Source organism: Penicillium macrosclerotiorum (assembly GCF_028827735.1).
Source record: "Penicillium macrosclerotiorum strain IBT 26536 chromosome Unknown utg000002l_segment0_segment0, whole genome shotgun sequence".
Lineage (NCBI taxonomy): Eukaryota > Fungi > Ascomycota > Eurotiomycetes > Eurotiales > Aspergillaceae > Penicillium > Penicillium macrosclerotiorum.
In genome coordinates, this window is record NW_026643082.1 from 3,520,376 (window position 1) to 3,547,467 (window position 27,092).

General features: G+C 50.1%; 8 protein-coding genes across 8 annotated transcripts; 4 read left to right on the top strand and 4 right to left on the bottom strand.

The window, feature by feature from the left end:
- Window positions 1–1,016: 1,016 nt before the first annotated feature.
- On the top strand, window positions 1,017–2,315 carry N7462_002413 (DUF2264 domain-containing protein; the record flags this gene model as incomplete). Its single annotated transcript, XM_057074139.1, has 1 exon — window positions 1,017–2,315. One exon carries the CDS (start codon window positions 1,017–1,019, stop codon window positions 2,313–2,315), a length of 1,299 nt encoding a protein of 432 aa, XP_056937780.1.
- Window positions 2,316–3,770: 1,455 nt separating this feature from the next.
- On the top strand, window positions 3,771–5,394 carry N7462_002414 (uncharacterized protein; the record flags this gene model as incomplete). Its single annotated transcript, XM_057074140.1, has 2 exons — window positions 3,771–3,975; window positions 4,034–5,394. 2 exons carry the CDS (start codon window positions 3,771–3,773, stop codon window positions 5,392–5,394), a joined length of 1,566 nt encoding a protein of 521 aa, XP_056937781.1.
- Window positions 5,395–5,835: 441 nt separating this feature from the next.
- On the bottom strand, window positions 5,836–7,150 carry N7462_002415 (uncharacterized protein; the record flags this gene model as incomplete). The annotated part of the gene is made up of 2 exons (XM_057074141.1): window positions 5,836–6,450; window positions 6,500–7,150. 2 exons carry the CDS (start codon window positions 7,148–7,150, stop codon window positions 5,836–5,838), a joined length of 1,266 nt encoding a protein of 421 aa, XP_056937782.1.
- A 675-nt stretch (window positions 7,151–7,825) lies between these two features.
- N7462_002416 (uncharacterized protein) lies at window positions 7,826–9,828 on the bottom strand (the record flags this gene model as incomplete). The annotated part of the gene is made up of 7 exons (XM_057074142.1): window positions 7,826–7,922; window positions 7,992–8,063; window positions 8,118–8,762; window positions 8,815–8,992; window positions 9,040–9,155; window positions 9,208–9,608; window positions 9,682–9,828. 7 exons carry the CDS (start codon window positions 9,826–9,828, stop codon window positions 7,826–7,828), a joined length of 1,656 nt encoding a protein of 551 aa, XP_056937783.1.
- A 965-nt stretch (window positions 9,829–10,793) lies between these two features.
- On the top strand, window positions 10,794–14,075 carry N7462_002417 (Sec23/Sec24 family protein; the record flags this gene model as incomplete). Its single annotated transcript, XM_057074143.1, has 7 exons — window positions 10,794–11,843; window positions 11,909–12,061; window positions 12,124–12,221; window positions 12,275–12,615; window positions 12,673–13,110; window positions 13,170–13,361; window positions 13,441–14,075. The coding sequence occupies 7 exons, from the start codon at window positions 10,794–10,796 to the stop codon at window positions 14,073–14,075; spliced, it is 2,907 nt and encodes a 968-aa protein (XP_056937784.1).
- A 2,847-nt stretch (window positions 14,076–16,922) lies between these two features.
- Window positions 16,923–17,468, top strand: N7462_002418 (putative extracellular thaumatin domain protein; the record flags this gene model as incomplete). The annotated part of the gene is made up of 1 exon (XM_057074144.1): window positions 16,923–17,468. The coding sequence occupies one exon, from the start codon at window positions 16,923–16,925 to the stop codon at window positions 17,466–17,468; it is 546 nt and encodes a 181-aa protein (XP_056937785.1).
- A 3,201-nt stretch (window positions 17,469–20,669) lies between these two features.
- N7462_002419 (putative ABC efflux transporter) lies at window positions 20,670–24,649 on the bottom strand (the record flags this gene model as incomplete). Its single annotated transcript, XM_057074145.1, has 2 exons — window positions 20,670–21,343; window positions 21,403–24,649. 2 exons carry the CDS (start codon window positions 24,647–24,649, stop codon window positions 20,670–20,672), a joined length of 3,921 nt encoding a protein of 1,306 aa, XP_056937786.1.
- Window positions 24,650–25,516: 867 nt separating this feature from the next.
- On the bottom strand, window positions 25,517–26,662 carry N7462_002420 (HpcH/HpaI aldolase family protein; the record flags this gene model as incomplete). Its single annotated transcript, XM_057074146.1, has 5 exons — window positions 25,517–25,671; window positions 25,739–26,081; window positions 26,164–26,292; window positions 26,361–26,481; window positions 26,595–26,662. 5 exons carry the CDS (start codon window positions 26,660–26,662, stop codon window positions 25,517–25,519), a joined length of 816 nt encoding a protein of 271 aa, XP_056937787.1.
- Window positions 26,663–27,092: the final 430 nt, after the last annotated feature.

Genomic DNA, 27,092 nt, shown 5'->3' on the forward strand with positions numbered 1-27,092 from the left:
ATCTTCATGACGTCGTCTTTTCTGAGATGTACGGCTTTCTGGTACCGCAATGTTTGGTTGACTTGACTCCGAGTTACTTTCAATTTCCATATTCTGGCCGCTAGATCGTTGAAGGGGTTGTTCCGAGAGCGAACGATGGCTCCACCATTCCTCCATCAATGATGATACCAAGCCTCTAATGTTATCTAAATCGTTATCTGGACTGTTCGAGCTTGAAACGTTGTTTACTGGACGTTGCTCGGCTCGAACCGCTCGCACTTCGGCTTCCAGTATCTCTGTAATGATGTGAGTGCCAGACTCAATACTTACTGATATCTTGATGAGTTTCTAATACTCACCTACTCTATGTGTCAATGTTTGGATTATTCCGATCTTCACGCCTGGTTTGTTTCTGGTATAGTCATAGTGACATTCAACACCTGGCCACTGATTAATCTCGAGTCTTTCGCGAGGCTGAATGCAAAGTGGGGGCTACCAAGACTCTTGCAACGATTACAGGCCGGAAGATTTCTCGAGCAGCGTAATTTTCGACTTCGACATGACTGGCATGCAGGTGTTTCTGACTCGTTACTGTTCTGTGTCGAGCCCTCTCGGGCGTCGGAGGAATCCATAGTGCGGCAAGAGTTAGAAACCGTGGGCCACGGGGAAAGGACGAAATTTGTAAAGTGCAGTAAGTCAATGCAGGTCCTTGGTCAAATTCACATCGAATGCATTCCAGTAGTTTTGCTAGCCTACGAGTACTACGGTCACAAATCTGGGGAAATTGTGGGGATCGGCGATGCTACACTGCCACCTGCCGGGAGAGTCAATCCTCCGAACTGGCTCCTTTACCCCTCACCGCACCAGACTCGTTTCGTATCAATTCCACCGGCAAAACCTTCTGCATTCGGGGCTATAATCTAAGCGAACTCGAGCTTGGCATGCGACAGGCTGAATACTATCGCAGAGGCGCTACTCTTCCCAACGTTATCCGGCACGGCACCTAAACAACGAAACAATTGCATAAGCTGTTCACGATGCCCCCTCTTCGTGGATTTTCCGACAATAGATTTCGGGACAGAAAGGATATACTGAGCGCAACAAAGGCTCTGACCTGCGCGCTTAAGCCTTACTTTTCACCTGGAAAGGCACGCGTCCAGTTGCCAGTCTATTCAGGCGCCCACTTTGACGAAACTGCCGCGCAGCTTGAAGGTTATGCGCGCCCAATCTGGGCAATAGCCGCCGCGGTTGCAAGCAATTTCGATCTAGAAGAGCCGGAAATTGCCTCATATGTCCAAAATTTGGTAGAAGGTCTTGCCAATGGAGTCAACCCAGCGCATCCCGAGTACTGGGGTGCTGTTGGAGACTGGGATCAGCGAATGGTGGAGGCTGAACCAATCTCATTCGCAATTTTAATGGCACCCAAAATTTTCTATGAAAGACTGTCAGACAGAAGCCGCTCACACTTAATCGACTGGCTATCTGGCCTCAATGGCAAGATAATGCCGGAAAATAACTGGCGGTGGTTTCGAATTTTTTCGAATCTTGCTTTAAGCCGCGTGTGCGGGATACCCTATGAACAAGTTCAATGCTACATTGACAACGATTTTGCGATGTTGGATCGCTTTGAGCTAGTGAATGGGTGGTCCGCCGACGGAATCTGGAGGGATGATTCGGGCTCGGGGAAGGAGGCCTACAGTCGACAGGCGGACTACTACTCAGGGAGCTTTGCAATCCAGTATAGCCAGCTTCTATATTGTATAGTTGCTGCAAAGTCTGATCCTGGTCGAGTAGCCCGCTATCGCTATATGGCAAGGCAATTCGCGGCTCAGTTCTGGAGATTTTTCGATGAAGATGGCGCCGCCATTCCTTTTGGCAGATCGTTAACCTATCGATTCGCTATGGGAGCTTTTTATGCAGCCTTCGCTGTTGCCAAATGCTATGATGGTTCAAATCGTTATACTTCTCCAGGCTTCGTGAAAGGGGTGCTGCTACGACATCTGAGATGGTGGGGAAAGAACTCTTCACAGATATTTTCCGTCGATGGAACTTTGACCATCGGGTACCTTTATCCAAATATGTTCATGTGCGAGGACTACAATTCGCCACAATCCCCTTACTGGGCCATGAAAAGCTTTGTGGTTCTAGCCCTGGAAAGCACCGACGAATTCTGGACTGCTGCTGAAATTGCGCACCCCTTTCTTCCTCATCGCCCGAATATGGCCTTATTTCCGGTGTTGAATTTCTGCCTGCACCATCTCAAATCCTGTGTAATCACCGCAATGGCCAGCATCATTTCTTACTTTCGGGTGGTCAGTTTTGTATGTGGCCTTTGAAGGCAACAGAAGCAAAATACAGCAAGTTTGCTTATTCTTCTGCATTCGGTTTCAGCGTTCCAACCGGACGCCTATTGACTCAACTCGCTCCAGACAACTCACTTGTCATTAGCCGCGACGGTGGAGATTCATGGGCCACAAGATGGGAGACTATTGGAAGCCCCCGTCTGAGAAGTATTGCTTTTGGTAACGCAAAACTACAATGTGTGCAGAGCACATGGAAGCCATGGAGAACAGGCCATATGGAAGTTGAGACGACTCTTATCCCGCCATGCGATCAATGGCCAGATTGGCACATCAGAATCCACAGCATAAAAAGTCTTCCGCGAGAGTCTATTGAACCAGAAGACATAAAGATTGTTGAAGGAGGATTTGGGATACAAGCAAAATACCCAAGGCAAATGGTCGCTCTAGATCAGAAATGGGGTAGGGGATCTGGACATGAGGGGATTCTGGAGACTAGCATCAGCGCACTCGCCTTGAGCAGAGCTGGTGTAAGTGGCTTGAAGAGCATTAATGATACAGAAACCGTTTTTGAGGGAAAAATATTGAAGTCCGACCCTAACACGAACTTGATAGAGCCTCGGGCTCTCATCCCTACAATAGAGCACAAAGCCAAAATTCGACCAGGTCAACGAGTGATAATAATCACAGCAGTGTTTGCGATTGCTAATGGAAAGAAAACTTTTACGCGAGAGGAGTTGTTCCGAAGATGGTGCCAACAGCCTCAGTTGGGTAATGTTGTTGAGATGCTAAATTATTAGGTTATTGTGAAAATACCTATAAGGTTCTTGCCTATTATCAAATTGAAACTCATATCCTTTGATTTTCACCGAAGGATCTACGTATTATAGTGGCAAAACAACCTACGATGCACTGGATCTCGTTGGATACTATATTTCTGATACACAATTCATAACAGCTTTATCTCTATATCCCAGAGAGATCAGAAATAAATCTTACTCACTTTCGTCATTCAACAGCTTCTTTTTTCGCTTGAGAGGCCGTCCTCCAGCGTGATGTGCGGTGGTTTGTTCATTGGTCTGTTGATGCCACTCGCTAGTGAGACACTTAAAGGGAATATATCTAAAGGCTTAGGAATCTTCATGAATGATGTCCTATCAAAGATGTCTTCGTATATGATCAAGTTCATGCCATGGTAGACCGATGGAATCACTGGAATGTGTCATCTCAAGGCTGCTTGCTGTCGGAGGGTTCTTTCACCCGAGCAACGGAGCATTCCCCGCCCGCAGCGTATTAGCGTCGAGATTGAGGGTCGATCGGAATACGCGCCAATCGGTTCGGTCATGCGGGCTTCCCAGACTGACTAGTGATCGAGAAGCTGTTCCATTGGAATATATAACGAAATCTAATGGCTTTTCCGAAAGGTCTCATTTCTTATCTCACACAACAGAATAATTTCTGGCCATCGTTCTTGATTATTGTCTAACTGCCATGACGGTTTCTTTGCAATCTACGGATGGAGGCTATGGTATCTTCAAGGAGCCGTTAGAAAAAGCATTTGTCCATGATGAAGGGCTTCCGACACGGCAAGATTTGCTACAGGCTCTCCAAGCTGAGAAGCCATCGCCATGGTCACCAAACCTGAGAAAGCTCTACGTTTTCTGTGTGATAGCCTTTCTATGCTCAACAATGAATGGTATCTATGCTTGCTTTGACTCACTATAAATGAAATGTCTATACTGATTACCTTCTAGGCTATGATGGATCTATCTTTGGTTCTCTTCCAGCCCTAGAATCCTTCAGGGGCCAATTCGGAGTTGAAAAGAATGGAGCAAAAATCGGTTACATTTCAGCAATGTACACTGTTGGCGCAATCTGCTCATTGCCATTCAGTGGACCGGCCTGTGATATCCGGGGCAGGAAATGGGGCACCTTCATAGGATGTATAATCGTTGTTGCTTCCACTTTCGTGTCAGCACTCTCTCGCGGCGTGCCTCAATTCGTCGCTGGGCGGTTCTTTCTCGGATTTGGTGTGAACATAATGAGATCTACCAGTTCTATCTGGTGTGCTGAAGTTTGCCCGCCTGCCTACCGTGGAATAATAATGGCTTTCTACAACTGCACCTACGCCGTTGGATCACTAATTGCTGCTGGCGTTACAAGAGGATCAGCCGCCTACGACGGTAACAAGTCCTGGCAAATCCCACTATGGTGTCAGATGATTTGCCCAGGAATTGTGCTTCTCACAGTATTATTTTTCCCCGAGTCTCCTCGATGGCTTTTCGCACACAGCCAGGAAGAAAAAGCTCTAGAATTCTTGGCAAAATACCACGGCGAAGGAAACCCTGATCATCCTCTAGTACAACTCCAGCTTCAGGAATACAGAGAATTTATTTCTCTTTCTGGATCTGATAAGCGCTGGTGGGACTTTAGTGACTTTTACAAAACAAAAGCAGGAAGATGGAGATTCATTAATGCACTTGTCACCGGAATATGGGGGCAATGCTCGGGCAACGCCGTTGTCACTTACTACCTCCCCGCCATGCTTCTTACGACTGGAATCACCGCAGATGAACAAGTGCTTAATGTCAATCTTGGGTATACCATTGTTTCGACCGTCGCTTCATACTTGGGGGCTAGTCAGATCCAAAGAATGGGCCGCCGGCCAACTATCATATGGACAGCTGTGGCTTGTTCGATATGCTTTGCCTGCATCACGATTGGCTCTGGATTATATGCTCATACAAATGCCCCATCGGCCGCCTCTGCTGGTATCGCCTTCATTTTCATCTTCGGATTCTGCTATAATGCAGGTATGACTCCTCTTCAAGCGCTTTATCCTGTGGAGGCTCTTTCCTATGAAACTCGAGGGAAGGGAGTTGGTTTAACGTTCTCAATTGCCCACGGATTCACTCTGCTCAACCAGTTTTGTTTTCCTGTAGCTTTGAAGAGAATTGGGTGGTATACCTATATTGTTTTCATTGTCTGGGACTTGTTTGAAGCAACGGTCAGTTATTTTGTGTCTGTTGAGACCAAGAATCACACCCTTGAAGAATTGTCGGAAATTTTCGAGAGTCCGAACCCAGTGAAAGCTTCTTTGAGAAAACCAATTTGATGAACAGAGGAAAACAATTCTTCAAAACTTTACTATAAGACCCAATCAGCTGAAGTACTGAATTCATCTCTTTAAAGCACAATTTCTGCTCATATTACTACTATTTCTACTACTTGAAGTAGAATGTAGAACTTGGAATTCGAGCATTATACAGATATCGACATAGGACATGTCCATGTATAACGTCATCCTAAGAACTGATTTTCTCCTCATTCAAAAAACCACTCTTGTTAATACTCCCTTCGCCTACATGATTAGAGCTTTGGAACTGGCAGTACTTAATTTGCCGATTGACTATTGATTTCACCTCTATCAAATAATCCCGCCTCAGTATAATAATAAATAGATCTGAAATTGTGGAACGTGGTACTGATTATCCGTCAAATTAGATTCTGTTTGAAGAGAATAATATTAAGAGCCAATCCTGTCTATTTGACGGTTTCAACAGATCCACCGAAACTGCATATGTTGAGGCTGCAACAGGTGCGTGGCCTGGGAGATCCAATTGTCTTCAATATTTGCCATCTCATATGCAGCTGAATTTTCTGCAACACTCGTGGCCAGATTCGAGGTAGCATTCCATAGATCATCACTGTCTGGCAATGCGAACTGTAAGTCAGCGAGGGAGAGAAGCTTAGTCCTCTTTGTTGGGGGTTGATGTGCAGAGTTCAAGGGTGACCTCTGCTCAAGGAGCTTGGTATCATATACTCGAGCGCTTTGGCACACTTTATATAGCGATAAAGCAAAGCGTTTTATTTCTTCAATGCCAAGCCAAATAAGAACAATCGGGTGCAGTTCTGACTTGAACTGGCCAAGTATTGAAGGGTAGAAAAACATTTTTCGTCGGAGACAGTTGCTGACAAGAGTAACAAGGAGTTGCGACGGCACCTCTGGAAGAGGCTGAGTTAAATGCAGATCTAGCTCGCGTTGAGTGAGAACGGAGAAGATCAGATGTAACAGAATGCCTTGATACGTTGCGATTGGCCAAGACGTAGGCTCTGCAAACAAAAGTTCCTGGTGTAGCATAGTTTGCTGACACGATATGTCCCATTTATCCTGTTATGTACTTGTTAGTTTAAACCAAGAAGAATAACTCATGACTTACTCTCTGTTCGTATATCGAGCAGGACAGCTTTTCATGCAATAATTTGGCGACGTCTTGGTTATCCTTTATCCCTGTCACCCACATACCCATCATAATAACAGACTGAAGGAGAAAGGCCGGTTCACGATTAGAGTCAAATGTTGCAGGGTGCAAGAATGGCCAACAAGGATGAAATTTATCAAAGTAGATCTCGATATATTGCAGACCTCTAATCGGACTGTTTTCGATTATTTCCGAACGTGGGAGAGAGCTAATGCTGTTCTGACGAAGGGAAGATAAGGAGCCCTCATCTAATGATGACATGGGTTTTGCATGGTGATCACGGCTAGTGGGGTGGTTTGAATAAACACATTTCTTTCCTCGTTGGTTGCATGTATCACACGGGTCTTGTCCGGAGCATTTCGACCGTCGTGAGCGACAGGACGTACAGGCTCGAATTGCCCGAGAGGACTGCAGTTCTTCATGCTTGTGATGAATGCGAGCATGCTGTCGAAGAGTATCGTTCCTAGAAAAAGTCCGATCACAAAAGGGACATTTAAAAGACTGTGGGGGAAGATGCTTCTTCGCATGTCGCGTCAGGTGTTCTTTGCGGCGGTAGCTCAAGCGACAGCCTGGAAATTGGCATTGAAAAGAAAGCAACCGTGGTGTCATCGCAGGAACATCGACCAAGAAGCAAAATGGGAGGATTCAAGTTCAAGACTCGAGATTTTCTTCGTCTCGATCAAATAATTACTCAGTTCTTGAACTAGAATCTCTGGGCGACATTAGAGATATGGCAGCATAGAGACGACTGGCAAAGATGATGGGATAGCGATGGGATGACCGGGCCGGTCTTGGCACGACAGGCTTGGCATCCGAGGACAAACCAGAGTGAATTTTAATGAAGTAGTTGGTCACCTTGGCTCTACAGGCATATTCTACCCATACAAAGCTTCAACAAAATCCGACTCACAACTAGTCCCAACCTAGTAGGGCTTATATCACTTCTCGCTCTCAACAAACGCTGTCACACAATCTGATACTAGCATGATTACCAGTAGTAGTACGAACAATTAGAGGAGCAGGTTACAGGGGCAATAAAAGCCGGCAATTAGAGGATCAGGGGAATACTTCACTAATATCACTACCAGTGGCAGTTAAAACATAATTTAGTTGCAAAAACTGAAGAAAGAGGGAAATGAAATAAGAACTCCATTTAATGGGATTAAATGCGTTAGTCCCAGTCCTTGTCTATCCATAAATAATCTATAAGAGTGCCCAGGTCATTACACAGGCTTTCCAAAGCCAAGCATATTTTCACAAATGCAGAAGTTTTTTTCTGGTCAATTAAACCGTGATCTCATCATCGTCATCAAAGTTGTCTTGGTGGTCTTCGGTCGGAATTTCATTGATGATATCATTTGTCTGTGGGCCTGTGTATTTTCTGTTGGGAAGTACAACGACGCTCGTCAATAAATGTTCGCATCAATCATATGCATGGAATAATTCTTACCCTCTTGCTGCAACCCACCACCAGATGAGAGCAAACATGGCAATGAAGGCAGCAACACAAATCGCATAATTCCTATTTGATAAACGGTTAGAAGCGACTGGGTCTTACGAATAAATGAGCGCTTACATGTTGGCTGGCGTCACAGGAAGCTGTGAAGGGAAGAAGAGAATAGTGCTGATGAACAACACCCAAATAACGGCGATGTAGTTGATTGGAGTGCCCCATTTACCAAGCGTAAAGGGACCCTCAATGAACTTGACTTTATTCTTGTAAAGCTGGTGTGCCAAGATGACGGAGATGTATGACAAGTCGAGAGCCGGTGCAGTCACACTGAAAATGGCAGTTGCTGTCTCTGTGGACCCGATAGCGATGCAGTTTAATCCAATGCTAAAAAACACCACGAACCAGACTGAGTTGACGGGGGTATGAGTGCGCGAATTGACCTTGGACAGAAAGCTTGAAAAAGGTAGAGCATTGTCCCGAGCGAAGGCGTACGCCATGCGAGTATCGGCCAACATAGCAGAGCAGCCAGTGAAGAACTGGACAAGGATAGCAAAAGCCCACATTACAGTGCCTCCACGTCTTCCGCCCGCGTTCATAAAGATCTGCGCTGCGGGCAGACCAGTCGGAGACGCCAAAATGCCTTCGAAATCGGTCAAGCAAAAACACATACATACGGTTAATAGCCAGCCGAAGATACCAGACACGAGTACGGCAGTCTTGATGGCAACTGGGCCTCGCACGGCGGCATCATGGGTTTCTTCGGACATGCTATCATATGTAAGGATAAGATAACCAAACTGGAGAATAAGGAAAGACTGACTGTGTTGTTCCATCATAATCGGTCATGGTCCATGCCACGGACAAGAACCCGAGAAAGAAGGAAAATCCCTTGGAGCCCCACCCGGACCCGTCCGTGAAGTGGGTAAAGACCCACGAAGCCGACTGCTTATCTGGGGTAAGGTATAATAATGCAACGCAGATGGCGATGGTAGCAGAGACTGGACGTTATTAATGACAAGTGCTAGTTGTTTATGGGGATCCTTACTGTTAATTGGAGCAAACCAAAGGATGATCCGATGCAATGTCTTCGTTGTGAGAGAGCAAATGACGCCGAGAATGCAGAGTATTCCAATAGAGACCAAGACCGTCTCCAATGCTGACCTGCTGCAGATTAGCACATGGCAAGGATTGGGCTACAGTAATCCAAACATACGGGGAATACGAGTATTGGCCGTTGACAAGATCGGAGTTCATGCTGACACAGGCCAGCAGCATCTGGCTGACTGTATAGGCGACACTAGAGACCCCCGCCGTCTGGCCGAGCAGATTGCACCAGCCTTGAATCCAAGCAAAGATTGGGACTTGATCCGGGGGCACAACATGTTTTGTGACGAAATACATCCCTCCTGCGGTTGGATAGGCAGAGACCAGCTCTGCTACGGAACTGCCGATACACATTGCCATACAGGAGCCGATCAACCAGCACCAGACAGCGGTGGCCGGACCACCCGCGGCCAACGGCGAGCCGAACGTCGCTGGAACGGAGCCGAGGACGCCAAGGATGGAGATGGCATACGAGACAGTAGACCATTTGGAGAATTCTCGCCTGAGCTCCTAAAAAAAGGGGGAAATTTAAGTTAGATCGCCGCTGTCATGTATACACCTTGAGACACGAGAGGTTGGATACCTGTTTATAGCCAATTCGAGCGAGCAGGCGCTCGTCATCATCCTGAATGGTCGCCATTGACGGTTGCGATGAAGATACTGGGGTCACGAACTGATTTTCCTTCCCTTTACGATCTGGATCAGGGGCCTTCGCCGTCAGGTTTGTCATGATCAAAGTGGGACAATGAAAAGAGGGTAGAGATAAGGTTGAATAAAAAAAAGCAAAATAGCAATGCTCTGATAAGGGAGCTCTTTCTTAAAGACTAGCCACATACCTCTATTCCCCCGAGCGATCTTTTTTTCACATCGAGATGGTGACGCCAGATGGAGGGGCTAAGGTCCGATTGAGGAGCCAAACAGAAGAGACGGTGAGGACGCACGCTGTCGAAACCCTAAAGCCGGGACCCTCCACTGGAACGCCCCTCGGTCGACGAGCATAAAAATGGGGTGCAAGGCGATAAGCGCGAATCAACTGATTCGAGACGACCGGGATTTGGGGCCAGTAGATGTCGCGATAGGGGGTTCGTGGACGACAGGGTACCCGGGGAGCCACACGTTTGGCGGGATGAAACGGGCAGGGGACGGGGGAATCCTAAGTGGAACGGCTGGACGCTTATCGGACAGCATGCATGGAATTGGAGGGATGTGTTTCCGAATTTGTCACTAAACCTGCCTGAGCACGGAGGTCGCACATCCCGAAGCCGGTTGATGCGCATCGCGCATTGCGAATTGTGAATAACCATCAAGTGCGAGCGACACGAATGGCGGTGGAGAAGAGGATGTTCAAGGAAAGGGCCGAGTATGAGGCCACTCGGGTCCCGCCATCGTAGCCCTGCTACCGTGAAGTCAAGGCCAGCAAATTAAAACAACAAGATGCAAGAGCAAGTAAAACACAATTCTGGTACTTTGGTTTTTTTGTATACTTTGTGGATGATGATTGGCGCAAAAAAAACAGCAGAGCGACGTCTCGCAAGCATAAAGACCAGACAAGACACGTGAAGGGCCTCGGAAGCACATAAATCCGTGACGGTAAGGTGGTCAATCCGGTATATCATCAACAACCGCGGGGTGTTTCGCTTTCGCCCGTCATGCTTTGAGCTCTCCACCACGTCCCTCTGTACGGCATGATCCACCATGGCTGACCCGATGTATCACGCAATGGGCCAGGGTGCTGGTGACGACCCGGCCAACCCTCACACTCAACACCCAGCAGCCTACCCTCCCGGGACAGCTCCTCCACAACCAGGAGCTCCGGCTCCCTACCAGGACACGTCGCCAAACCAGTGGCCACCCTATGGCTCCCCTCAACAGCATTATCAGCCCCATGGCGCTGAAGCAAACCCGAACGTGGCAGGACTCGCCTCTCAGATGAGTGGATTGGGGATTGCCGCTGATGCTGGAGCGAGGACACACCGCAAGAAACATCGGCATGCCCACCATGAAATTGGGACTGGCACAGCAGCAGCCCCTGCGCAACAAGGCTTCAGCAATACCATGGCTCCTGGAGGTGAACAACCGACATCTCAGTTCCTCAACACCGGCTTGAATCAAGCTCCGCAACCAGTGTCTCCAGGCGTTCCCTCTCATCCAGCACCCGGGATGGCCTCACAGCCCGGGGTGCCCAGTGGAGCAGAGTCCGTGCCGACACAAGGTCGGATTGATCCCGAGCAGATTCCCAGCATCCCGCGATCGCGCGACCTGCCCGCACAGTACTACTTCAATCATGTGTACCCGACGATGGATCGCCATCTGCCTCCACCCGCGTCGATCCCGTTCGTGGCTCACGACCAAGGCAATTCCTCCCCCAAGTACGCCCGTCTAACGCTCAACAACATCCCCTCGACCTCTGACTTTCTTTCATCCACTGGGCTGCCGCTGGGCATGGTCCTGCAACCACTTGCCCCTCTAGACCCCGGCGAGCAACCCATCCCAGTGCTGGATTTTGGGGATGTTGGACCCCCGCGATGCCGACGATGCCGCACATATATCAATCCCTTCATGTCTTTCCGGGCCGGTGGTAGCAAGTTTGTCTGCAACATGTGTACCTTCCCGAACGATACGCCGGCAGAGTACTACGCACCCCTAGACCCGTCAGGCGCTCGTGTCGATCGTATGCAGCGACCGGAGTTGATGATGGGCACGGTGGAATTCTTGGTGCCGAAGGAATATTGGAACAAGGAGCCCGTGGGGTTGCGCACCCTTTTTTGATCGACGTAAGCCGGGAGTCGGTACATCGGGGCTACCTTAAGGGTGTTTGCGACGGCATTGCGGAGGCATTATATGGCGAAGATCTGGCTGCGGACGGCTCCGAGGGCGACGAGTCTAAAGCTCGAAAGCTACCGGCCGAAGCCAAGATCGGCATTGTTACATTTGATAAGGAGGTGCATTTTTACAATCTTACGGTATGTGGACCAAGATTCAACGTTACTGTGTGAAGTGCATGTGAAGCTTAAGGATCCTTTAGGCAACATTGGATGGAGCGCAAATGATGGTAATGACCGATCTGGAAGAACCTTTTGTGCCCTTGAGCGAAGGCCTTTTCGTTGACCCATATGAGTCGAAGTATGCATCATCCAACTTGGCTTCTTGATAATCTTGCTAATTGGCCAAATTAGATCTGTGATTACCTCCCTCTTGAATCGCATACCCAATCTCTTTTCTCAGATTAAAAACCCCGACCCCGCTCTTCTTCCGACTTTAGAAGCCGCCCTCTCAGCTCTACAGCCTACAGGAGGCAAGATTGTTTGTTCGGTGGCAAGCTTGCCGACGTGGGGCCCTGGGCATCTGTCTATGCGGGAAGATCCCAAACTCCATGGCACGGATGCGGAACGCAAACTGTTCACTACTGAGGATGCAGCGTGGAAGAAGACCGCAAGTAAACTGGCGGAGGCAGGCGTTGGCGTTGATTTCTTCATTGCGTCGCCAGGTGGCGCGTACATGGATGTTGCGACCGTCGGTAAGTTGGCAACATGGCGGCTTGGTAAATGTGCAGCACGACTAACCCATGTTCTAGGATACGTGTCGAGCCTCACTGGAGGCGAGACCTTTTTCTACCCTAATTTCCATGCCCCGCGAGACCTGCTCAAGGTGCGGCACGAATTGGCACATGCTGTCAAACGAGAGACAGGCTATCAATGCTTAATGAAGGTTCGGTGCTCGAACGGCCTTCAGGTGTCTTCTTATCACGGCAATTTCGTGCAGCATGCTCTTGGCGCTGACCTCGAGATTGGCGGGATCGATGCAGAGAAAGCTATTGGTGTGATTTTCAGCTATGATGGCAAGCTTGACCCCAAGTTGGATGCACACTTCCAAGCTGCGTTGTTGTATACCTCTGCGGATGGCCAGCGCCGTGTCCGGTGCATCAACGTCGTGGCAGCTGTAAATGACGGTGGCATGGAGACGATGAAATTCGTAGATCAAGATGCCGTTGTGGCTGTTATCGCCAAGGAGGGTAAGTTGACTGATTATCATATTCACTTCCTTGTTCTCATGCTAACCTAACGTGTGTAGCTGCCTCGAAAACACTTGACAAGACCCTCAAGGACATTCGAGCCAATATCTCCGAGAAGACCGTTGACATCTTTAGCGGATACCGCAAGATCTTCTCTGGATCGCACCCCCCTGGCCAACTGGTCCTGCCAGAGAACCTCAAAGAGTTCTCTATGTACATGCTTAGTTTAATTAAGTCGAGGGCATTCAAAGGTGAGTAAAAGCATCCCGCTGCCGACCTGCCTCGGGTCAGTCTGGAGAACAATTGGTTGACCTATGCTCTCTATATTAGGTGGCACTGAGTCGTCAGACCGGCGCGTTCACGACATGCGCATGATCCGATCATTCGGCTGTACCGAGCTCTCGCTCTATCTATACCCCCGCATCATTGCCATCCACAACATGCAGCCCGAGGATGGATTCCCCAACGAGCACGGCCAGCTTCAAGTGCCGCCCTCCCTGCGGGCCAGTTTCTCCAAAATCGAAGAAGGCGGTGCCTACCTGGTTGACAATGGGCAAGGTATCATCTTGTGGCTGCATGCCCAGGTCTCGCCTAATCTCCTCGAGGATCTGTTCGGGCCGGGGCACAACTCTTTGCAAGAGATGAACCCCAACATCTCGTCGCTGCCTGTCCTGGACACACACCTAAACGCGCAAGTGCGGAACCTGCTACAGTACTTCTCCACGGTGCGCGGGTCGAAGGCCGTTGTCATTCAGTTGGCCCGACAAGGGCTGGATGGGGCGGAGTATGAATTTGCCCGTATGCTTTTGGAGGACCGGAACAACGAGGCCCAGAGCTACGTGGACTGGCTGGTACACACGCACCGGCAGATCAACCTTGAGCTGGCCGGTCATCGCAAGAAGGAGGAGTCCACCAACGAGGGCACATTGGCTAGTCTGTCGGCTATGCGAGCGCCGTATTGGTAAGGAAGATGGGGGTGAAATAGGGCTAGGTAAGGTAAGGGCGTCTGGGTGCGCGGTCTGTCTAGTGGCTGCCTGGACTTGGACATTGAACATGGCCTTTTTTACGTGGCTCCTCTAATGCTCCTGGTATTCCGGGTCTACATGATTGGGCTGCTTGGGTGCACGGCCTCGGAGGGCCCTGGAGGAGTCCTATCCTGGGCATCAGTCATATGAGGATACGAAAACAGGACGGAAAGAGCAACACCGAACGGGGAAGGTGACTTGGGTCGCTGTAAGGTGGTGGGGAACGTCCAGACACCCTCGCGGTGCCACAGCAGGGGCGAGTGAGACCAGCGGAGCATCTGTACACAGTCGTCGGACTATATCTAGCGGGTCAGGTTCTTCTTTTTGTCATCATTCATTGAGCATTTGGCCTTCGGCCCACCGAGGCGTCGGACAGCAGAGATTTGGTTTTGTTTTACTTTTTTGGCCCATTTTCCTCTGTAATAATATTGGTAATCTCTATAAACTGTATATTTTGTACTCCATAGAGGCTGTGATGTGTTCGGTTGTACGGGCGCCGTAAGAGCTCAGGCTTGCCCGCAGTGTGTGCGGTGGGCCCTGACTCACTCCCCTCCAGCCCACCAGCGGTGCGGGCACCGGAAGACCGGGGTGTCCAGGTACCCCTCCAAGGGTAAGCCAACGCCGGTCAGGGCGACCGATCACCAAGGCCCCAAGAGGCGGTCTAGAATGATCGCAAGCGTTCTGGAAGCAGAGCGATCGGCGCCAGACCCCCATTTCGGTGAGAAGACAGGAAAAAGAGCGCAGCCAGGCCCTCGTGGATGGGGTCAACAAAACTACCCTAGTGTCCTAATGCCCTAGTTCCCGGCCCACCGGGGGTTAAGGTGACCACCGGCCGTGGAACGGACGCAGGCTAAGCCCAAGGCTAAAGGGCGATCCAACATAAGGCAGCATATGCAGAACAACTGAGGGCGGGGGTGGCAGGACTAGTTGTGTATAACATAACCCCATCAAGTTGAGGAAGTAGACACGAGATAGTATCATTCAACCCGGAGGACTTCCGTCCGGGTGAGGAAGAGTGGTTCAGGGTCTTCAAGTTTTCGCTTTGGGTGGAAGCTGGGGCCACCACAGGACGCAAAAAAGAAGAAAAACCACGCATTGCCACCACCGTTCCTGCGTCTGCCCCGATGATTCCAGACTGGATCGGCAAGGTACACAAAAGCCTTGCGACGTCAGAGGCCATTCGGCGGCGATGGTGGCAGGGGCGCAGAGGGTCGTGTTGACATCTGGATGGAGACCCAACCGGCACCAAGTCTGGGTTTGGCCGCCACGTCCCGTTCAGGAACAGGTCATGAAAAACGGACAGTGACGGGATGGTGGGGAATGGTCAGGTCGACGTGTCCAATCTCATAGGCCTGCCCGGCGGTGGAGAGAGGGAAGGGAATGGATTGGATAGGACGGTGGAACAGGTCGACCGGCGAACGTCCGCTGCAGGTCCCAGAGAGCGAGGTCGGTTGGATTAGCAATTTCTAGCGAACAGGGTCGGGAAACCAGCAGATGAGATTTTCGGATGGACATAGCGTCTTGAAGGCGACAACGCCAATGGTTCTGGTGGTGGCTCTGGCCCTGGTTGGGATTCTTGGCTCTGGTCCCCGAGGTGACTCTATACATCCAAGTATAGGAACGAGGGGCAAAAAGACCTATGAGAGCATGGGGAGAGTCTGTGCAGCCACATGCCGACCGAGTTTGCCAGGGGCAAAGTGCTGACCCGGCGTGAGTGACAAGTGAGTTGGTCCTGGGTTCTGCAAAGGAGAACCGCGGATGCGCCCGGGAGAACTGGAAGAAATGACGTTGGGGTTGGGCGCCGATGGTATTGCCACGGTGGTGGCTGTCGGTTTGAAGGGACGCGGGTGGAAGTTGGGTCGCAGCCACCGCTCACACACCCTCGGGTCACGCACCGCGCTGGTTCCTCCAACACCATTTAGTCCGAAGTATAACACGTACAAGATAGTCAACCAGATCTATAGCGAACAGAAAAACTATACCGTAATGAGAAATATGGTGCTCTGTACACCGGTATCAGCACTCAAGGGCTGACACGTCCATCGACCTATGTCTACGGAGTATATCACACTGCATGGACAGATACGAGATCTCCCTTCCTATCATATCGGTCAACGTTGCCAGCGCAAATGACACATTCTGGATCTCTTTTTTCCCCTTCTCTTTCTCAATTTGGCACCAAGCGATTGCCAATCATCGTAGGTCTGGACCCAAGTCCCTTCATTTCGAACCCTTGAAACCCTTGTACCCAGACTCTGACACCCTCCCCCAATGCGACGTCAGGAGAGAGACCCTCCGTCACTGAGATTCTCCCGACAATGATTCGCTTTCCCAGGTCCATTCACGGGCCCCACCTTGTCGTTTTTTTCGAGTCTCTCTTTTTTAACCTTTTTAGCCTGTTTGGGCCCTCTTTCTTTTTTTTTTCGCCTGTGGACATTGGCGACTCCACTTGGTTCCTTGGTGCGATCCATGGATCGAAGGTGCGTGGCACTCTCACCACACACGTTTTTATGGATCGGTACCTATCCGGGGTCCCTGACCGGGGAGTCCCTTCAAAGGTATAAGAGGGCCCTGTTCAGTCCCTCTCGAGGGCCTTCTTTCATCAAGTCAATCTTTCAAAGACACTCACTCTATACTTTCACTCTTTCTTTCGAGATCCCGTCTCGACACATTCTTTATAGTCTATCGACTAGACATTCTTTTCACGTTCCAAACGATCCTTGTCTATATACTAGACATTTACGAATCTCCGGACCAATTGTCTATACAGTCTTTCAACTCTCCAAAATGATGTTCACCAAGACCTTCGGCATTGCTGCTGCCTTCGCCACTCTGGCGTCTGCCCTTCCTTCCGGCATGATGGTCCGCCGTAACAACACTGTCCCCGCCAGCGGCTCTGTTCTGATCACCAACAACCTGAACATGGACGTCTACGCCTGGTCCGTGTCCAACGATGTTGGTCCCATGCAGACCCTGTCGGCCAACGGTGGTACCTACACTGAGGCCTGGCGCACCAACCCCAATGGCGGTGGTATCTCCATCAAGCTGGCCACCGATCCCAGCCAGTCCGATGTCCTGCAGTTCGAGTACACCCAGGCCACCGACACCATCTTCTGGGATCTCTCCTGCATCAACATGGAGTCTGATTCCAAGTTCACCGAGTTCGGCTTCGCCGTCCTGCCCTCGGACTCCGGCAACTCGGACTCCTGCCCCTCTGCCGTCTGCAAGGCTGGTGACTCTGCTTGTGCCGCCGCCTACCTCCAGCCCACCGATGACCATGCCACTCACGGCTGCCCCATCGACACTGGTCTGGCTCTGACTATCGGCCAGTAAATGGATTTCTTCATTTACATTCTTTTTTTCTTACCCATGAAGGAATCCCTTACTGTCTTGCCGGTTGACCCGCGCACTCGTTCTTTGAAGGGTCTTACTTTTTTTTCTCTTCGTCTCGCCTGAAACCCTAACGGGCTGGTGATCCCTGTTTCCTTTGGAAACGTTTTTCTCTTCGTTCCACCCAAGTTGGTGGCCCTCTGTTGAACTTCGTTGTTGTATGTTCGGTTGATTCGACATCATCTTTCCCCCCTTCTGGGCGCGGTTGATTTCCGCCGCCGGGACAGGACGTCGTCTTACGAGCTATGATTTTTCTTTTTCTTTTTTTGATGTCTTTGATGAATACCCCCCTCGGATCAGGAATATGGGAGATCAAAACTTCCAGGAGTTTTATTGGGGATGATATAGACTTGTATAGAGATTGAATGACCACATTCTAACCCACTTTCTTTCACAATTTCTTCGTTTCTCCATTTCGTATTGATAAGATTCTTGTAGTGCACCACCTATTTCTGTCGACAATGCTGCTATCCGTCCAGCTTAATGGCTAGAATCTCTCGGCTAAGAGGGCTTTCTTACTTCCAGATTTCTTACTTCCACTCCCTCACAGGACAAGGGCGCCAGCGCAAACTCAAACCGGCACACCAAACGAGGGACGCTACACAAAATGCCTCGGGTGAAAGGCTCTGAGCAGGAAATCACAAAGAAACAGAAGCAAAGACTGGGTACACGAGCATGATTCGCCCACGCCGTGTGTCGTGGAGCGCGCGCGACGAGCAGTTGACCTCTGAGAAGTAGAAGAAAAGAAAACTCAGACTCCGAAACCCAGACGATCGCATCTAGACCGAGTGATAGACAGGGACCCCCGCCAGGGCAGGCCCGCGATTCGATCGATGCAGCCCCGACCGCGCCCCCGGACTCCGATTCGCAGAGGGCACCACTGGAGCCCAGGGACCCGCTGCACGCCCACATCGCGATTTTCTGCTTCCCTGTCGATCCGCGACCAGTCGGATCCCAAGCCTGAGCGCCTCACCGTTACAGGTGGGCTGGGGGGCGACGTGTCGCGGGCTCCACCAAGGAGGGGGAGGGGCGAATGATCGGAGATCCAGCAGCGCCGGCAGTGTTTCAGGGCAGCTGCTCCCATAGTCCTCCATAGTTTGAGGGCACCGCCGAACTCCATCGCGTTCGACGGTTGTGTCTCGGTGAACGCCTAGGATGTTCCTCCACGATTTTCCGAAACGAACCTGTAAAATTCGGCACGAAGAAGTGCCGTCTCTGGCAAGACTTCGTTTTCATGGCACATCCGTTGTCCACACAAATGGTACCACCACTTTGGCTTGAAAGAAGAAACCAAAAAGAAAAGGTACATATAACTTGGGACATACCGGGTTTATCCATTCGCCTAGTCACCACAGCCAATAATCGCACTTTGTTCCTGGCCACCAGCACGGTAAACCCCGGTTCTGACCACTCTGCTCTTTTGTTCAATACAATTGTTCGGTTCGGAGCGATTGCAAACTTGGGTGAACCACAACCGTTGGACTGGCTCCTCCAATCATATTACAATTGCCTACTCCGACCATCGGGTAAATGCCCGAGCGGGCTTTAAGAAAGGAAGCCGAGAAAAAGAAGTGTCGGATCCAATAGGCTTCGTTTCTACTCCCTTTTCACCACTGACTGCGCCTCGTCGCCAAGCTCCTGCCTACATCTCGCCAAGGCTCCTGTCTAAACCTTGTGGCCGGACTAGAAGGGTCGAGAATATGATGCACTTTCTCGAGAAGTCCCAATCACGTGATTTATCCTCATATTGAGGGTCGAGAGGGAGTTGGGTTTGCCTCAGCAGTTCTTGCGACGATAGAAAAGTCGTCCCAAGGAGGCCAACGCCAGTGTCCTTCCCTCATCCTTTTGAAAGGCCGTTGTGTAGAAGTGTTACTAATTACACTATTGCCAATAAGTCTTGGGGGATCTTATAACTTTCTCATTATGGTATCTATTGCTGCCGGTTGAGTTACAGCTAGGGATGGCCAGGTCCTCTTCCGGATTTATAAGCGCTTCTCTCGGAGCGAATTACCTATGAATCCTATTGTTACAGAGGTAGTAGAATCAGAAGATGAATAGGTAATGCCAATTTTCCATCTTTGAATCTACCGGCAGGTACATGGATAATCAAGGACAATTAATTCCCAAAAGGTGTCCGGTATGGACCAAAGAACATATGATACATCCGAGAGTGTGGAGAAGAGCCTTGAGACCAAAAGCACGAGCTTTATTGTCTTTCTCGTGGCTATAGCAAACAGTAAATAGGACTCAAAGAGAGTTGAAAGAAAAGCTCATCACGCAACTGCTTATCTTTCAACAGCGCTATATGTCCTATCGAAGGCCGTCGGGGCTATTTGCGATAGTCCTATGTGCAATACAACGACGCTGGGCGGAAACAAGGCCTGTTCATCAGACAAGATCATTCCGGCAGGCATTTCAGGCATCTGGGTTTCCATGTACCGGAGAATTATCTCATTGCAAAATGAAGTCTATCCCTTTATCGACAACCACGCCGTCCAACTTTAATAAAGACGCCGCGAGGTTCTTGTCTAATTCTCCAATCGTATAACATATTTGTTAGAGAGCTTCAACGGTGCCAATATGCTAGTACCGTGGCCTGGTACCCACTTGTATAGAGCTAATGGTCTGTAATATACTACAAATGGTATATCATAACAGCTTTGGCACGCATGCAAGAAGCTTCCACGATATCGGTGTCACGATGGATGACGCCCCCTACATGTACTCCGATCATTTTAGAGAATGTGGAACATTTTTGACTCGGTGAAAGTCTGGAGTTGCTTGTGGGGATGGGCTCAATTCTTGACCATCTCATATATTTATTGGGTTTCACGTCGCCCCGTCGGCTGAGGGGTGCAGGAACATGGATTATGTCAGGTAAAAGGGGAGTTCTTATTGATCGTCATGTATATTCACCGGGTGGTCATCAATTCAGAGACCTACGAGGTCGCTTACCATTTTTGGCCTTCGCAATGGCTACCCGGGCCCTGCGCTGTCTTTGGAATGGTCTCAACATTGGTCGATATGCAAGAAAATTAAAAGAAAAATATAGTAATTATATTTAAGGTAGAAAGCCAAGTGACATCAAAGCAAAAGCAGGGGTATCTTATAAAACCAGGGCAGGCTGAAAGAAAGCGAAGAACATCATGTCGATCGTCGAGACCGCCGCCACTCACGCCACCGTTCCATCATGCGATGTGATCGCATTGCTTTGAGGAACAAGTATGCAATGAGTCGATAGATTATGGTGCACACACCAAGGGCCATCACGTTCATGGGCCCATCTTTATCAAGGTTATATAGCGCAAGCACCTGTTCGCCCGTGTTGATCGGACAACTCCCGTCCGCAAGCTGCTCCACTACTGAGCAGTGAAAATGCTGGCCATGCATCGAATACGGTGCCAAATTGGCAATCGCGTATTTGATAGGCGACAAGTGGTTGATGCCCTGCAAGACAGAGTTGACATTCAGACTCATAACGCCGCCGAGGATTGTCGAGATTGAGAGCAGAATCGACGTCACGTTGACAGCAAAGCCAACATGCGAGAACAGTGTGCAGAATATTATTCCCACGGACTCACCACAGCTGATGATGCAAAAGCAGTTGAATGCGCTAATCAGGAACATCTGCCCGCTACGCTTGAGGTTGTCGGCGAACGCCGCGAGCACACCGAATACCAGCGCCGAGGCAATCTCGAAAGGCACCTCAATCGTTGTGTATGACAGCATGAATGTTTCGGCAGAGTAGCAGTTGTCCGCTTCTTCGCGGTAGAACACATCTCGTTCGTTGGGGTAGATAGCGATGTTTTGCAGCATACCTATTCATCGGTTAAAATTAGTCCTCTTATGAACCGTTCACCCAAGTAGTAGAACGCACCAACGAAATATAGCGCTGCAAATTCCTGAATGAAGCCCATACGGGATTGTACGGCCGCGTAGTCATTCTTCAGCGGTGCAAAGAAAAGTGCCATGATAATAGCAATTCCAACAATTTGCATCGACCGCGCCATGACCAGCGGTGGCTGTCGCCAAAAGTTGATCATGGACCGATGTAATACCAACGGATATGTGACCCGAAACGGTAGCATCTGGCGTCGCAGACTTCCCAGCTCTGCCGGCGTCGCAATCTGCGATGAGGCTCGGCCCAACTGCGGCGTTGCGTTAGTCCAGGAAGTAATGAGATGCTGGACGCGGGCACGAGTCACGGCCTCGCGGTCCTCTTGCTGTAGATCAACCGTTATCAGATCCAAAACGAAGTCCGCCGGATTCGTGGTCTTCGGGCACTCGTGGCCCAAGGTCGCGAAATGCGGGAGCATTTGCTGGCCCTGGCCTGCGTAAACGGGGTAGCCCCCGCGCGCAAGGAGCAGGACGTGCGAGAAATGGCTAAACAGGTCTGAACGGGATTGATGGATTGTCATGATCAACGTGCGACCCTCAGATGCGAGGCTTTGTAGGACCTCGATGATTGACATGGCCGTGAAAGCATCCAGACCGGACGTCGGCTCGTCCAACAAGAGGACTTTGGGGTCGGTGAGAATCTGAATCGCGATTGTAACTCTACGTTTCTCGCCGCCGCTGATTCCTTTGATCAGCTCGCTTCCGATCAAATTGTCGGCGCATTCTTTGAGCCCCATCTTGAACAGAATTTCTTCCGCCCGGCGATTCTTCTCTTCGCGTGACATCCATGTTGGCAGTCGCAGGCCAGCGGCGAACCGAAGACTTTCGCGGACAGTCAGCGATGGCATGAGAGCATCGTCGTCTTGGGTCACAAACGACGTAACTGAGCGGATCACGTTTTCCGATGGTACGGCCCCGTTGTACAACATCTGGCCGCCAAGGCAATACTGTGTGCCCATCGATCCGTGCAGCCGACGAGCAATCGAGTTAAGCAACGACGTCTTACCGCTTCCTGATGGGCCCATGATGATGTTCAGTTGTCCCGGATGAAATTCCGCAGTAATGGGACGCAGAATTGGAAGAGTCTGGGTATGCTGCCAGGGCAATCGCCGCTTGCGAATCTCCAAGGCGTACTGGTCCAGAGAGATCGCAACTCGACGGACCTCCTCCGCAGGACGAACTGCCATCTTGGCCTTGCCAGAAGGATCCCCCTCTGACCTTCGAGCTTGCGCGATATCGATTCCAAAGCGGTTGTATTGTAACAACAGCCCAGCCAGGAGGTAATGTCCGATAGTGAAACCGACAAGTATCACGATCGGGCGCCATATCCAATTCGATGGCATTCCTAGACTGTCCATGATATATCGACCTGTATACTCTTTGCATGCCGCATCGAGCGGATTATCAGAGTACGGGCAATCGTAAAACTGACCCAGCGCTGAGCCGTTCGGTCCGATGAATTCGTTGGCACAGAGCGCCCCGAAGATGTAAAATGTATAGGCACACCATTTGAGCCATCGGACATAGACGGGGATCTGATTAGATTGCACGAAGTAACCACAAGCAAACGATTGGAGTGTGAAACACATATTGCCAACTAAACTTGCCCCAGGGAAGCTTCGAGCTACCCCAATCGAGACAGCTGCGAATGTCACCGCAATGTAATGTGTGAGCAGAGTCAGAGCGAAGAAAATAAAAAACTGGCCGACGTCAAGGCGATAGCCGACCATGAAGTAATAGATGACAGTGAATAACAGCGGCACTGGAAGGTCCTCCAGCGGGAACCGGGCGACTCGTCGACTAAGCAGAAATGCTGGAACGCCTACTACCCCTTCGTTCCTTTCACGGTCAAAGAGCCGAATGTCGATTGTCAGTCTGTAGGTTTCGTATAGCAAGATTAGATATCCATTGAGACTACTGGCAGTATATAGACTGCCCTCCCGCGACCGGATACCAGCCAAACTCTCGTCCAGCTGTAAAAAGATCCAGCCGTTGATCACAGCCATACCAATGGCTTCAAGTAAGCTTCCAGCCATGCCCATCGGGTCTCTTAGGGTGGTTCTGAAGGTACGTGAGGTAAGCACATGGAATTGCCGTTGAAAGGATACTTTTTTCATGGCGCCAGGGTCCACGCATTCCAATGTCGACGCTGCTTCCTTCTTCTCGCCTTCATCGGCCTTAATTTTCGGCGACGGTTGAGATCTCCATGTCTGTCTTAGATGATCGACACGAATGTGTGAGGCAGCCTCCAGTTGCTCGGTTCTATTATCGATTGCCGCCAGATCAATCAGAAACTCCGCGGGGTTGACGAATGGAGGAAGAACATGGCCATATCTTTCGAAATACGGCAAAGTCTTGCTTGTAGGGCCACTATACATCACAGAGCCACGAGCGAGGAGGATCACATTATCGAACAGACGCCAGATCTCAGATCTTGGAGCATGGATCGAGACAATCACAGTGCGACCATCCTGCGCCAGACGCTTCAGCGTGCGGATGATCTGGAATGCGCTGGTTGCATCGAGTCCGGTCGTCGGCTCGTCGCAGAACAAGACAGATGGGTTTGCGAGCAATTGAACGCCGATACTCGTACGCCGCTTTTCGCCACCACTGCATCCTTTGTGAGCTGTCGTTCCAATGCGCGTATCAGCGCACTCCTTGAGTCCGAGCTCGAGGATTACCTGTTCCACAATCGCACGTCGTTCTTCTCGGGTCGTCGGTGGCGGCAGTCGGAGGTCGGCCGAATACTGCAAAGTCTCGCGGACCGTGAGAGCTGGGATGAGGACATCTTCCTGCATGACATAGGCGCTGCGAACACTTTTGATATCGGGATTACCGTTGAAAGTGGTATTCCCTGTCGCAGTGGCTTGTGAAAGAGACATTCGGCCCGCCATGAGATTCAATAGCGACGTTTTGCCAGATCCACTGCTGCCAATAATTGCTGTCAGACTCCCGCTTGGCATGGCGGCGTCCACGCCTTCCAGCACGGTCTTTGCAGTCCCATCGAGCTTCTGGCCGCGAAGACGACGCCAGAATTGAGAGCGCGGTGTTTTCCATAGCGACGGTGCAGTCTCTATATCAAGAGATAAGTTGCTCACACCGACATCAACTGGGTTGACGGCGCGCAATGAAAGATTATACACCGCATCCTGGAGCACTGCATCAAATTCCGCTGCCTCCTTCTGGATGGCGAGATCAGTGCTGATATCGTCTGTGGTCGTATCCATCGCCGATACGGACTTTCAGGAAACAGCTAGCTTTGCAGCAAACTCCAGAGAAGTTTTCCAACATGCCCGCTCCCCCCGTGCTATCGGCCAATTGCGCGATCAAATCTCGGAGAATAGATGATCTAGCGGGTCCAGCCGAATGATGTCAAACGCGCACAAGATGATCCAGCCCGTACCATGAAACCGTCAACCAAATTTTGCGACTCTAGAGCAGCAATCAGGCTGGGTATGTCTGGTGCAGGCTTGAAAGCTTTCTTGCAGTCAAAACCCCAGTGAGATTGAAACAGCCCCCGAGACCCAAGGCCCACCTCATCCCCGGACTATAAACCGCCCCGTCGCCCGTCAAAAAACTTGATTGGCTCGACGCCCTTACGTCCCGACTGACTCAGCGCACGTGGTTCCTTGCTTTTAAGCGAGATAAATTGACCAATAAAAATGTGCCATTGAACCGTGGAAGCATGCATGGACTTGTCATGATTCGCGCAGGGAGGAGTTTGAGAAGTGATGAAAAACATGTTTTTGACAAGCTGTCTCAGGACCATCTCGAACATGCAGCAATATTGTCATCTGGAAGTTCAATTGAAAGTTGAGAATATTAAATAAATCCGAGGTCCATTATAGATTTCGTCTGTAGGCTGACCACAGGGACATGTCAAATCAGTGTCAAGAATCGCATCCCTCACACTCGCAAAAACCATTTTTGTTCGGCTTAACAAGGCATATATAGTATCTACATGTATTGCTCACAAGGCGTATATATTTATCAGGTCATTGAATTCTACTCAAAGGACTGGATGAATCAGATATTTAGGATAACATTCGTTGCGTTATATACTTCACATGGTATTTCTTTAGATTCTATGTCGTTTAATAACCCTCACGCGGACCACCCTGAACGAGCTCACCGTTGGCAGTCTTCAGCTCATTCAGCATTCCGGTTCGAATGACACCAACATCGGTGTTAACCGAAATCATATCGAAGCCTTGCTCGGCGCGCTTGCGAGCATCGTTGCCGTCAGTGCCTATGCCCCTCCTAATTAGTAAACAGAAGCCTTAAATCCATAGGAAAATGATACTAGGGGAACATACAGAAGATAGCGGCCTTCTTGCCGGCATTGTGAGCAGCTGCCAAAATACGCTGAATGGCTGCCTCGTGCTCTTCACCACCGCGGGTCACACCCATCTGCTTGGAAAGATCAAAAGGCCCGATGAAGAGCACGTCGATTCCATCAACGGCAGCAATCTTCTCCACGTTCTCGACACCGGGTCGTGACTCGATTTGCACGCATACTGTAATGCTTGCATTCGCCTGATCATCGTAATCGGGTCCGGGGTTTACGCCGGGAAGGGAGTGGGGAGCGAACATCGGGCCATAGCCACGGGTTCCTTGAGGAGGGTAGCGTGCATATTTGACAACATTGGCAGCATCAACCTAATCAGGCGAAAAGTGAAATGATCAGTTCCGTATGTAGATGCTAAGGAGCCACTGAATTCCTTTTCACATCTGGACTTACTTCTGAATGACACATAGGTGTCATGATTCCGTGAGCACCGGAATCAAGGGCACGCTTGATCATCCACTCCTCCGCCCAGGGCACTCGGATGATAGGGCTCGCACCCTCGGAACCAATGGCATTATTAAGCTAGAAATCACGAGTTAATTTTGCATTGACATGAAAGAGGCACAGTTTCAAGTCAATGGGAACCATACCTCATAATAGTGGTGATCGGAGATCAATCCGTGCTCTGCGTCAACTAAAACCCAGCTAAACCGCGTTGAAGACCCGGAGGCGCCGTGAATAATAGTCTTGGCAACGCCCGCACTAGGAAGACTGTCAAGATCATTGTTAGCTGACAAGCGATCTCAAATAGGCCAATCTAAGCTCCATGACGAAGGAAACGTCCTGGCCGACATTCTGTCCAAGGCTAATGGGTTGAGACCTACGTGAGCCAGAAGCCAAAAGCCTTGGAAGGGCCCTGGAAGGTTGAGCGGATCGCAGTAGTGAATGGCATTTTGTGAGTTATTTTAAGAGGAGGAGACGAAAGAAAGAGAAATCGCAAGAAGCTTGCGATCACAGATGTCAAAAAGAGGGGGACTTTTCAAACGTGGGGGGCAACTCGGGATAATTACGCCCGACCTCGGGTCCCGCCATGGGGTACGCGCGGGATGTCAGAGTCGGCGGCCGGAACTCGGGGTAACTCCGCGCCAAGCACGAAGCCGACAGGAAGAATGTGGAGCTGCGAATCGCACACGCATAATGTTGATGTCAGATTTGAATCAATAACTTATTCTACATTCAGGTTCGGAGAGAAAGGTCTAGACATAGGCAGAAAGTGACCCATATGTACAGGTCTGCAGGAAAAGTTTATTCTAATCGGATCCCTTTCTCCTGACCGATCATAAACATGGACGTTTTGAATGCCGCAGCAGCTCTTTTCATCA